This window comes from Oncorhynchus tshawytscha, linkage group LG01 (assembly GCF_018296145.1).
Source record: "Oncorhynchus tshawytscha isolate Ot180627B linkage group LG01, Otsh_v2.0, whole genome shotgun sequence".
Lineage (NCBI taxonomy): Eukaryota > Metazoa > Chordata > Actinopteri > Salmoniformes > Salmonidae > Oncorhynchus > Oncorhynchus tshawytscha.
In genome coordinates, this window is record NC_056429.1 from 66,972,914 (window position 1) to 66,985,711 (window position 12,798).

Below are 12,798 nucleotides of genomic sequence, written 5' to 3' on the forward strand. Positions count from 1 at the left end.
GGGGGAGGCTTGCAAGCCGAAGAACACCATCCCAACCGTGAAGCATGGGGGTGGCAGCATCATATTGTGGGGGTGCTTTGCTGCTACTTCACAAAATAGATGGTTTCATGAGGAAGGAAAAGTATGTGGATATATTGAAGCAACATCTCAAGACATCAGTCAGGAAGTTAAAGCTTGGCGGCAAATGGGTCTTCCAAATGGACAATGATCCCAACCATACTTACAAAGTTGTGGCAAACTGGCTTAAGGACATCAAAGTCAAGGTATTGGAGTGGCCATCACAAAGCCCTGACCCCAATCCTCTAGAAAATGTGTGGGCAGAACTGAAAATGCGTGTGTGAGCAAGGAGGCCTACAAACCTGACTCAGTTACACCAGCTCTATCAGGAGGAATGGGCCAAAATTCACCCAGCTTATTTTGGGAAGCTTGTGGAAGGCTACCCTAAATGTTTTACCCAAGTTAAACCATTTAAAGGCAATGTTACCAAATACTAACTGAGTGTATGCAAACTTCTGACCCACTGGGAATGTGATGAAAAAAATAAAAGCTAAAATAAATCATTCTCTCCACTATTAATCTGACATTTCACATTGTTAAAATAAAGTGGTGATCCTAACTGACCTAAGACAGGGAATTGTTACTAGAATTAAATGTCAGGAATTGTGAAAAAGTGAGTTTAAATGTATTTGGCTAAGGTGTATGTAAACTTCTGACTTCAACTGTATATATTTTTTTACAATTAAAAACACCATGGAGATGACAGACTATTTGGTTTATTTTGTCGAAGAAGAAGCATTAAATAAATGCATATACATAATTGCTCTCTTCATAACTTCATAGACCATCCCTCTGTTCATTTTTCCATACAGTATGCACATTGTTTTTTTTCATTATATTTTTTCACTATTGAGTTTCATCTCATCCCTCTGATGAAGAAGTCTCTGCAGTCTGGATTTCAAGACACCAGGGTGGTTTTACTGTAGATCCAGACAGGACGTTAGGGCTTAGACAGTCTCATTGGCAGGGCTGAGTTGAGTCTGTGTGGGGTTCTCTAGGGCTCAGTAACTGGGTCTCAATAGGTCCATTTGGGCTCACACCCCTCACTCCTCCACCATTGAGTGTCAGGAAGCACACAGTCTCTCTGGGCGGTGAAGGGGAAAAGCTGCCGCTTTCTTCCTGCTTCCTGTTGGCCAGAGCCCTGAGATTCTCCTGGGCCTCCTCCAGGATAAGGGCCATCTCATTCTGCTGCTGGCCCCCTGTAGAGGAGGTGCAGGAGGTGGAGGCGTGGTGCAGCGTGATGAGGGAGCATCCTCCTCCTACTTCCATACTGGGCGTGGCGCTGCAGGTGGCTGAGCCTGTGGTGGCCGTTTGCAAACAGGAGACCTCATCCTGGTTGCCCTGGACCGAAGGGATGATGGGGATGGAGCTGGTCTGAAATGGAGGAGGTGATGAGAGGCTGGGATGTCTTGGGCACCTGAGGTTCCTGGTCGAAGTGGAGATATCATGGTCCTGGACCTGGTCCAGAAGACTGCAGCGCACCTCCACCCTGCTCTCCCATGACCGCTCAATCAACATGGGTGGTTGCATATTTAGAAAGGCATCCTGTCGCGGGTCGCTCCCAGCCCCCACAATCTGGTACCTGAAGGAGGGAAGAGAGGCAATACAGACAGACAGACAGACAGACAGACAGACAGACAGACAGACAGACAGACAGACAGACAGACAGACAGACAGACAGACAGACAGACAGACAGACAGACAGACAGACAGACAGACAGACAGACAGACAGACAGACAGACAGACAGACAGACAGACAGACAGACAGACAGACAGACGGTAATTACAATTGCTGTCAATTCCCACATGTGTACTCATTTCACTTCAAGAAAAGGTAATTGCTTTGAGTTTCATTTTAACTCAAGCCTTTAAAGCAACTGCCCAAACAAAACAAGGATACTCAGGGAGACAAAATTCACCTTGCCATCTCAGAGGCATGAAGAGCACACAAAGAAAAAGATGAGCTTGACATTTCTCTTTCATGTCTTTATCTAGCCAAACTCTCACAAAGTATGAACTGGATTATTAGTTGGGAGAGGTAAGAGGGAGTTCAGATACTACATTATTCATTTGACACATGAAATGGGGATACTTTAGTAAATGGAACAACCATGAATATTTAACTCAGCAAGAATGTGTTTGACACATCTGAGTATCTAGGATTATTAATTAAGTAATCAACGATCAATAATATCCCATTAATATCGACATTTGTTCATGACTTCACAAAACACTTTCAAAGTGATTGTGTTGTGGATATCTAATATAGATTTTTTTTTGCTCTCTCTTCTTTTTCTCTTTGTGACGTGGCATAAGCTACCTCACAATAGAGCAACACATCCTCTCTGAAATATCAGTCTGAATCGAGGAACAGTCTATGGCTCCCAGCTCATTATCTTTGTATACACTCTTAGAAAAAAAGATTCCATATAGAACCAAAAAGGTTCTATCACTTGCTTCACATCTGAAAACCTTAAAAGTTCTATATATAACTCTTTTATGGGGTTCTTTGGTCAGAACCCTAGGGGTGCTTCTTCACTGAACGTAAAATGGTTCACACAATAAGCCTGTGTGGTGCAATTGATAAATATAAATATTTCTATGAATATAATATATTAAACTATTAAATAATGGACAAAATAATGCCAGCATAGTTTTCAGAATGTATTGTCATTATATGCAAACATAGTTAGGAAATATGCACTGGTGGCCAGGGAGGAATCTTTGTTTGAATGCTGGACCTTTATGGAACAGTATAGTAGCCTATGTGTTGTTGCCTGGCTGGTTCCTGAGAAGAACAAAAAAGGAGCAAAAACATGAGTGAATCTTCAGAAATTAACATGAGTTAATCTGCCAAAATAAACACAAAAATGCTATGCAGACATATAATTATTATCCCAAAAATGTTTTCACATGCGCCGAATACAGTGAAATGCTCACTTACAAGCCCTTAAGAAAGTTTGTCCCCTCATGCCTGGAGGGAAGCAAAAGTCATTCCCCTACCTATGTGACGATCGTCTGAAGAAGTAGACCAAGGTGCAGCGTGGTAAGTGTTCATGATCTTTAATACACAGAAAACCAAAAGGAATAACGAACGTCACATTCTGCCGGCTTCACAGAGCTAACAAAAAACAAGATCCCACAACATAGGTGGGAAAACAGGCTACCTAAGTATGATTCCCAATCAGAGACAACGAAAGACAGCAGCCTCTGATTGGGAACCACACTCGGCCAAAACCAAAGAAATACTCACAGCTTCTACTGCGCTGGAAATGTCCGTTAGCTATTCCAAGCATAGCGGGCTCCATTGAAACTAACTAGCTGGCTAGAGATAGCTTGGTTTCCATTTTTCAACAATGTTTCTAATCATTAATGCTTACTGGTATTGGATCTCACGCGTTCACTAGAAAGGGATTCGAATTACGTGAACAAGTACAACATTACAAGTTTTTTCCCGAGATGTGAGATGATTCATTTGTTTTCTGTAATATAGCTTTGAATCATGATATTTTGTACTGTTGAGGAAAATAGGCAGGTTTTTCGACTCATATCCTGACTTTTGAAAGGATTGCATGATGATTAGCTTAGCAACCGTGTGATGCAGCATGACAATGTGAATGCAATTGGTCAACATTGAGCTAGGTGGAGTGTTGTACTTTTTTCCATGTATTTGCCACTGGGATTCCTATCTCGTCCTTTCCAAGTATCTCTGGTTAGATACTTTAGCAAGCTAGCTAACAATAACTAGTTTGGTTGATGCAATCATGCTAACATTAATAATTTAGACTCTGAATAAATGTATTTGGCAAAAATCAAAAATGTTAAACGATCTGCCGCTGCTACCCAAGGCCAAGGGGCACTGAAGTTTCTGAAAAGGCTAGTCCAATAATGTTCGTTGGCATATTCTTTTATTTCCACTGCTGGTGATTATTCACAAATGTTTGGGGTGCACATTTCACTGTCTTAAAAGTAAAAAAAAAAAAACTACAAATTCTGCTACAGAGCCGTCTACCGCGACAATATGAACACATTTCTCCAACCATAACATATGGATGGCCAATGCATAAAGAGAGAATTGATGGATTCTAGCACCGTCATAACTTTCACAAATACAGAGACAAGCAGCAATCACTGTGTCTGTCTTTTTCAACTAGCTAGTGCATAGTGAAACCTACAGTTATGAACTGGTAATTCAGGCTTAGTTGGAATACAGTGCAATAGAATGAGTGACATTAAATTAATTCTACTTCATGGAAAGGGGATATTCATTTCAATTCACTTTTTCAAAGTAGTTGATGTAATCATTCAATATTTCAATTTGACAGGAAATCCGTTCCTACAGTTCAGTGCCAGGGAACCAACATCTGGTGGGCCAGATGGAGACCAGGAGGGGGGGGGGGGAAGCATCATAGGAGGATGGGCTCATTGTAATGGCTGGAATGGGATAATTGGAACAGCGGCAAACATGTGGTTTCCATATGTTTGTTGTGTTTTATACTGTTCCATTTATTCCATTCTTGACATTACAATGAGCCTGTCTTCCTATAGCTCTTCCCACCAGCTGCCACAGAAGTCTACTGTGTATAGTGATGAATGCATCCCTGCCTTAAATACATCTTACAGAATGAATAATTGCAAAAGAGCACTGTAATTAGAGGAACAAATAATAGATTTTATGAGATAAAATTAAAATACTTTTCTACATTGAAACCTGTCTTTTTTATTTTTCAAGGTCCACTGCTTAACATTGTCTGTGTGTGTGTATGGAGTGAAATTAATATTTAAAGACATTGTCACTGTTCTTTGCATAACGCTCAACCCTGCTATAGTAGTTCACTAAACTACAGAATATGTTGTCCATGGAAGGTGTTGTCTCTGGCTCTTTTGATATCAGATTCAGAATGAATAATAACAAGGTTGAATGAAAAGGGAAGTTATCTATAATAATCATATTTGACCATTGCCTACAAATAGGACCCAGAGTTTACCTGACCAGGTCATTAGATCCGGAAAAACTCCAGGTCCTAAGAAATATATGTACAAATTTTGCCGCACCACTTTTGAACCTTTTTATTTGTTTTAGCTTTTTTTGCATTTATATCCATATTAATTATGGTGCTGCATGATTTTGTTTGGTCAGAAAAATGGCTAGCTGTTTCGTCTGACACCGTTAGGGTGAGATCAAATTCGTATTTATCAACACTGTTGCAGGGGTCGGAATGGCAAACAATAGGGTTCATACAAACCTCTGCTGTTGCAAACTAAATGCTAGCTAGAAGATCAAGGAAATAACGAGTTCAATAAAAGCATACACTGTTAGATAAAAAAAGGACTTCTACATAGAACCTTTTTGGTCAAATAAATGTTAAATTCTATTCATCCACCAGGCATCAATTGCCATTCCGGCATGAAGACGCAAGAGGACTGTGCAAATATCGTACCAATAAGATTGTTATTTTTCAATTTATTAAGGTAAGCAAAATGTATTATTTAATTCAAACATATTAAGCCATAATCACACGATGGGGAAAAAAGGTGCTATCTAGTACCTAAGAGGGTTATTCGCCTGTCAACATAGGGGAACCCTTTGAAGAACCTTTTTTGGTTCCAGGTAAAACCCTTTTGCTTCCATGTAGAACCTTTTACACAGAGGGTTCTTCATGGAACCCAAAAGAGTTATACCTGTAACCAAAAAGGGTTATCCTATGGGGACAGCCAAAGAACCCTTTTGGAACCATTTTTTTCTGCGAGAGTAGGCTAGATATATTTGTTACAGAATAAGCTAACGTTAGACAGGAAAAGGGTTAGGCTACTTTAATTAACTACTTTACAAGCTAGCTTTCTAGGTAGCTAACGCTTGCAAATAAATGTGCATTTTTCTGATTGAATATGGCAAATAAAGCTATAGACTACAGCCTGACAAAATTAGCTAATTGTCACTTTATTTCTGTATTTCATTGAGTCAGATGAGGGGACTATGTTTCATGAAGCAATTAGAATACCTTTGTTGCTGACCTCTATGGAATGCACGTGATGTTAAGTGGGCTGACTGAAACAGTATGTAGCTATCAAAATGATTTATAACACATTATTTGTCATAAGTATTCGTGATTCAATAGCCAATTTATTCATTACATTACTTTTAAAACTATCTAAATTTAGCTCAGTTTGGCATTAACCCAACTGGGGATCTCTGACAACAACTGCTTGTAAGTTGTTCTTGTTAATCATAACATCTCCCTCAACCTGATCAAGACAATGGAGATGATTGTGGACTACAGGAAAAGGAGGACAGAGCATGCCCTCATTCTCAACGATTTGGCTGTAGTGGAGCAGGTTGAAAGCTTCACGTTCCTTGGTGTCAACATCACCAACAAACTATCATGTTCCAAACACACCAAGACAGTCATGAAGAGGGCACGACAAAGCCTATTCCCCAACAGGAGACTGAAAAGATTTGGCATGGGTCCTCAGATCCTCAAAATGTTATAGAGCTGCACCATCAAGAGCATCACGAGTGGTTACATGACTGCCTGGTTTTGCAACTACTCGGCATCCGACCGCAAGGCACTACAAAGGGTAGTGCGTACAGCCCAGTACATCACTGGGGCCAAGCTTCCTGCCATCTAGGACCTCTATACCAGGCGGTGTCAAAGGCCCTAAACATAGTCAAAGACTCCAGCCACCCTAGTCATAGACTGTTCTCTCTGCACGGCAAGCGGTACCAGAGCGCTAAGTCTAGGTCCAAACGACTTCTTAACAGCTTCTACCCCCAAGCCATAAGACTCCTGAAGACTTAATCAAATGGCTACAGAGAGTATTTACATCGCCCCCCTTTTACACTGCTGCTACTGCTCTCTATTTATTATCTATGCATAGTCCCTACATGTACGTTGTTATTTAACTGCTGCTCTTTAATTATTTGTTACTTTAATTTTTTGTTTTTTACTTATTTATCTTTTACTTAACACTTATTTTTCTTAAATCTGCATTGTTGCTTGAACACTGTTGCCCATGCTTCCGTGAAAGTTTCCCATGCTTCCCATGTTCAATGAACCATAAACAATTAATGAACATGCACCTGTGGAACGGTCGTTAAGACACTAACAGCTTACAGACAGTAGGCAATTAAGGTCACAGTTATAAAAACTTAGGACACTAAAGAGGCCTTTCTACTGACTCTGAAAAACAGCCACATTGGACTGAGACTGTTGTCATTGCAGGCAATCTCAATGCTGTGCGTTACAGGGAAGACATTCCCCATTCCCCCCAGAAATGTCTGGGAACTTGACAGTGAGAGGACATTTCCTTTTTTCTGAGTTTATTTGGAACTCACATGTGAAAAGGTTAACAAAGAGCTGCAGTTTCTTTCAGAATGGATGGCAAGGAATAAGTTAGTCCTACATTTTTCAAAAACTAAAGGCATTGTATTTGGGACAAATCATTCACTAAACTCTACATCTCAACTAAATATTGTAAGGAATAATGTGGAAATTGAGCAAGTTGAGGAGACTAAACTGATTGGAGTAACCCTGGATTGTAAAACTGTCATGGTCAAAACATATTGATACAACACTATCTAAGATGGGGAGAAGTCTTTCCATAATAAAGCGCCACTCTTCCTTCTTAACAGCACTATCAACAAGACAGGTCCTACAGGCCCTAGTTTTGTCGCACCTGGACAACTTTTTAGTCGTGTGGTCAGTTGCCACAAAGAGGAACTTAGGAAAATTGCAATTTTCTCAGAACAGCGCAGCACCGCTGGCCCTTAGATGTACACAGAGAGCTAACATTCATAATATGCATGTCAATCTCTCCTGGCTCAAAATGGAGGAGAGATTGACTTCATCACTACTTGTATTTGTGAGAAGTATTGACATGTTGAATGCACTGAGCTGTCTGTTTGAACTACAGTACTGGCACACAGCTCAGACACCCATGCATACCCCACAAGACATGCCACCAGAGGTCTCTTCACAGTGCCCAAATCCAGGACAGACTATGGGAGGTGCACAGTACTACATAGAGCCATGACTACATGGAACTCTATTCCACATCAAGTAACTAATGCTAGCAGTAAAATTAGATTTACAAAACAGATTGAAATACACCTTATGGAACAGAGGGGATGGGGAAGCAACACAAACATGCACAGACACATGCTTACAAACACATCACAGCATACGCACTATACACACACATATACATGTGAGTACAAATACCCATACCAACATACTGTATACTACATACTTAATGAGTATATACTACATACTATATAGTATTCTGTCATTTCAGTATACTGTAAACTAACGTTATCGTTTCAGTTGAGCATACTAGCGCTTCGCCTGTCTACCGGAAGTTGATGCTGTTACTATGCAACCTCTTGCTAGCTTGTTAACATAACAAATTACTAGTTAGACATTTTACGATTTCGGGTGTGTTCGTAAATTCAATCTGGAGTGCCAAAGCTCGCTCTGGGTGTTAATAAATCCGCTCTCGGAGCATTCAGAGTGCTCACTAGATGCTCTGGCCGAGGAGCAGGGTTGATCCGATCATTCAACGGCAGTCAAGCATCCAAGCTAACTGGCTAATGCTGGCGAGCAACATCCAGACACAAATGAGAGAACACCCCACTCTGACCATTTTTCTCGCCCTTGTAGAGCTGGTTAGGCTGTTTTTATGTTATCCAGAGTGTTGGTGACTGTAACTGTGCTGCTGGCAACAATTTATTTACGCTTTTTTTGGCCAACGTTTACTGACACCGGCCACCGGCCATATTCAACGGGTGTTGAGCGTTAGTAAATTCCTAAATTATTCTATGCTCTGGCACACTCAGATGAGAGTGCTCTGAAATCAGAGTAGATAGTCAGAATTAACAATGTCCATTGAAACATACAACGACTTTACCACTTTTCTAAGAATTATTTGAATAATCAAGTCAATAAACGTTGGGTAGGTGGTTAGATAGCAGATAGGTAATATCTGCCTGGCAAGTTCGATGTATTAGTATCCAACTAACGTTAGGTAACTAGCTAACATACCGGTACATACTGATGTAATGCTATGCGGTTCGTAAGGATAGCGTAGCTAACAAATTGTCAGTAACTTATTTGAAAAGTCATGACTTTATTAAATTGCTCAGCATTTTTTAAACATTTGTCATAATTAATTAAAGCAATGAATTTGTGTCAGCTCTCGTCAGACTTCGGCTGCATATTTTCCACCATTTTCTTCAAATCTGAAAACGTTGTGAAGCCACCCCCATTTTCTGAAGAATTGCATTATGGCCCCTAAAAGCACAGAAATAGTGTACACTGCTTGTATACTACGTGTTTTGGCTAATTTAGTACTACATCCGGGAACTTTTGGCATATCTATACTATGACCAATAAGCATACTATATACACAAATCACGTCACAAATAGTACGGTTAGTGTGGTTATTATGAGTATTCGAACACAGCTATGGATTTTGTGTTGTCGATATGTGGTAGTAGAGTAGGGGCCTGAGGGCACACACTTAATGAGTTATGAAATCTGTTATGAATGTATTGTAATGTTTTTAAAATTGTAAAACTACCTTAATTTTGCTGGAGCCCAAGAAGAGTAGCTGCTGCCTTGGCTAATGGGGATCCATAATAAATTCAAATGCTCATGTTGGGTTTTTGAGCTGGCGCCCACTTGACTCCCATTCACTCCTTGTCCCAGAATCACCCAGAATGTACCACGTGGCCCATTGACGACACATGGGCAATGTCCACAATGGGCGTTAATAAGATTAGAATTTAGTTTCCCATCTCCTCAAATTACTGTATATCTGACCTAGCAAGGCCAAGCTAAAGCTAACACTAGTAGTTTGGTCTTACTAGCTATACAATGGATCATTTTAGATTAGTTTTAGAGGACGACTAAACTGTTTTTACTGTTTTTACTAACACATACCTTGCTTCCTATTAATGTGTGTTTGCTTTCTCATGAGGCAGGCAAACCAGGCAGTCAGGAGAGGAAGGTTCCCATTAGATAACATAGCTATAAAGTCAGATTCCACAGACTGGAGAGGAGGGTGAGCAAAGAAAGAAACCAAGTGCAGAGTGCAGAGTCAAACAGCCAACAAGGTGCTGGGGCAACCAAACATAGTTGTTGAGAGTCGTGGTTGATGAGTAAGCTGTAGCTAGGATACCACTGTGACTGACAAGTAAATCCACCTGTCGCAGAGAGCGTGAGGGTTACTGCTTGAAATCCGAGGCACAGGGTTGTTTTCACCTGACAAAACAGAGGCAAAAGGGCTAGAATTGGGATAGGTACTATGTTAACTTGTCCAATAAGAAACACCTGCTTTATTTTCCATTGAAAAACTTTTTTCTATGACGTGAAATAAGGAATTTGTCTGGTAAACGCGTTCAGTGCTTCTCCGTTGAAAGTGGTGTGGAAAAGTACTGAGGCAAATGTTGCCGCGCCACATTGTTTTCCCGCGGCTCTCGACGTGACTGTGTTAGCTGTTGGTGGCTAAAATCCATATTACACTCTGGGGTAAGGGTTAGAACCCTAAAGATTCTTTGCATTCAATAAGTTAATATACAGTATACAACCTTTTATTAGTAAAAGGTCTAAATAACCTAAAGGTTATATATACAATCCCAAATAACCCTTTTTTCTAAAAGTGTAATAATTCATAATCCCTGACAAAGGTTAGCTGCTTTTGTCGCATCAATATGTAACTTTGAGTCACTCTCCTGTAATAGCCTTCAGAGATTTAAGAGCCCTCAAAGCTGATGATTCTCTTTTTTACTGAGGTTTTGGAATAAGCCCTGAACAAGCCATATTTCGACAGCCATATTGGGCAATGATCTCTGATAACAGGGATGTGGAAAATGCAATCAGCCTGAAAACATCCATGCACCCAACAGAGTGTGAATATACAGTGAGCTCCAAAACTATTTGAACAGTGACATATGTTTGTTGTTTTGGCTCTGTACTCCTGTACTTTGGATTTGAAATGATAATGACAAAGAGGTTAAAGTGCAGACTGTCAGCTTTAATTTGAGGGTATTCTCATCGATATCGGGTGAACTGTTTAGAAACTATAGCACTTTTTCTACATAGTCCCCCCATTTTAGGGGACCAAAACTATTGGGACAAATAGTGTATATGTGTATTAAAGTAGTCAAATGTTTAGTGTTTGGTCCCATATCCCTAGCACGCAATGATTACATCAAGCTTGTTGGATACCTTTACTGTTTGTTTAGGATGTTTCCATTTTTTTGTAAATAAGAATATAATATGTTTCTATACATTTCTACCCTAGCTTCCTGGGTCAGATATACAGTACAGTATGGTACATAAGATTTTTTTTTTATAGTTAATTATTTATTTTTTTACCTTTATTTAACCAGGAAGGGCTCATTGAGATTAAAATCTATTTTTCAAGAGCGCCCTGGTGTAAGGGTTTTCTTCTGACGGAGAGGAGTAGTATGAAGGATCAGAGGACCAAAACGCAGCGTAGTAAGTGTTCATGTTTTTTAATGAATAACGAACACTGAACAAAACAATAAACGTGAAGTAAATCAAACCGAAACAGTCCCGTGTGGCACAGACACTAACACGGAACATAAACACCCACAACTCAAAAGTGAAACCAGGCTACTTAAGTATGATTCTCAATCAGGGACAACGATTGACAGCTGCCTCTGATTGAGAACCATACTAAGCCGAACACAGAAATCCCAAATTATAGAAAAACGAACATAGACAACCCACCCAACTCACACCCTGACCATACTGAAACAAAGACATAATAAAAGAACTAAGGTCAGAACGTGACACCTGGAATATTAGGATTCCACTTTGTATTATGATCTATATGGATTTAAAGAGATATCTATATGGGTTTTATGGCTATTTAGATAATACTGTAGTGTTTAATTATGGTTTATGAATGCAAATGACAAAGAGCTTAGGATAGTAGAGCCTGGGATAGTAGTGTTGATTTTCCAAATTGAACTGATGAATGAACAAGCTATTGCAGCTGTCAGACAGGAGCGTTCCAGAAAATTCTGGGACAGACTATTGGCCGGTTCATTCAGGAGTAATATCCTGAGTAAATTAAAATTCCCTAATTAATTAGAAGACCATTAAAGATACACTATTCTGTCTATTAGAATGATATTGACCAGTGATGTGTAGGCCCGTGGAGGGTGAGGGACTTACGACCCAGTCTGACGGGGGCAGAACAGCCAAGGTCGATCATCAACGCTCCCTTATACTGTATAAGTGACCTTGTCAGAGGAATCAATTACAATGATAATGACCTTGTAGAAAGGAGCCAAGTTACAGCTAAGGCAGGTACTTTGATATCTGATTTATGCTGAAGTATCTCTACGCTCTGTCTGCAACACTTTCACTGTAATGACAGACAGGTATTTGCATATTTCAACTTTGCCTCTGAATTCTTCACCTGGGGGATTCAGAGAAAGCCCTGAGAAACCTGACAGGTTTATCTAAAAATACTAGTAACAATAGAACACAAGTGGAGTTCTGTGTCCATGTAAGTCATTTTGGAGAGATAACGGCAGGTTTTCTGACAGGCATGGAAGAAGAGGGATAGCACTTCTTACTGGTTTGTTTGACTATTGTATGCAAAACATGTAGCTTATATATTCCTCCTCTCTCTCGCTCGTTCTCTCTCTCACTATCATTGTGCTCTCACCTGTCTCCCTTTACCGCAGAGTCTCCATGGCAACT

At 40.1% G+C, this 12,798-nt stretch overlaps 1 protein-coding gene across 1 annotated transcript in view; it reads right to left on the bottom strand.

Moving 5' to 3' along the window:
- Window positions 1–757: 757 nt before the first annotated feature.
- The window catches only part of LOC112255337 (pro-neuregulin-3, membrane-bound isoform-like), a 217,345-nt gene continuing 205,304 nt past the window's right edge, over window positions 758–12,798 (bottom strand). Inside the window, exon 8 of the mRNA XM_024428342.1 lies at window positions 758–1,639. Within this exon, the coding sequence (XP_024284110.1) occupies window positions 1,015–1,639 (625 nt within the window). The 3' untranslated portion in view covers window positions 758–1,014. The remainder of the gene's footprint in view (window positions 1,640–12,798) is intronic.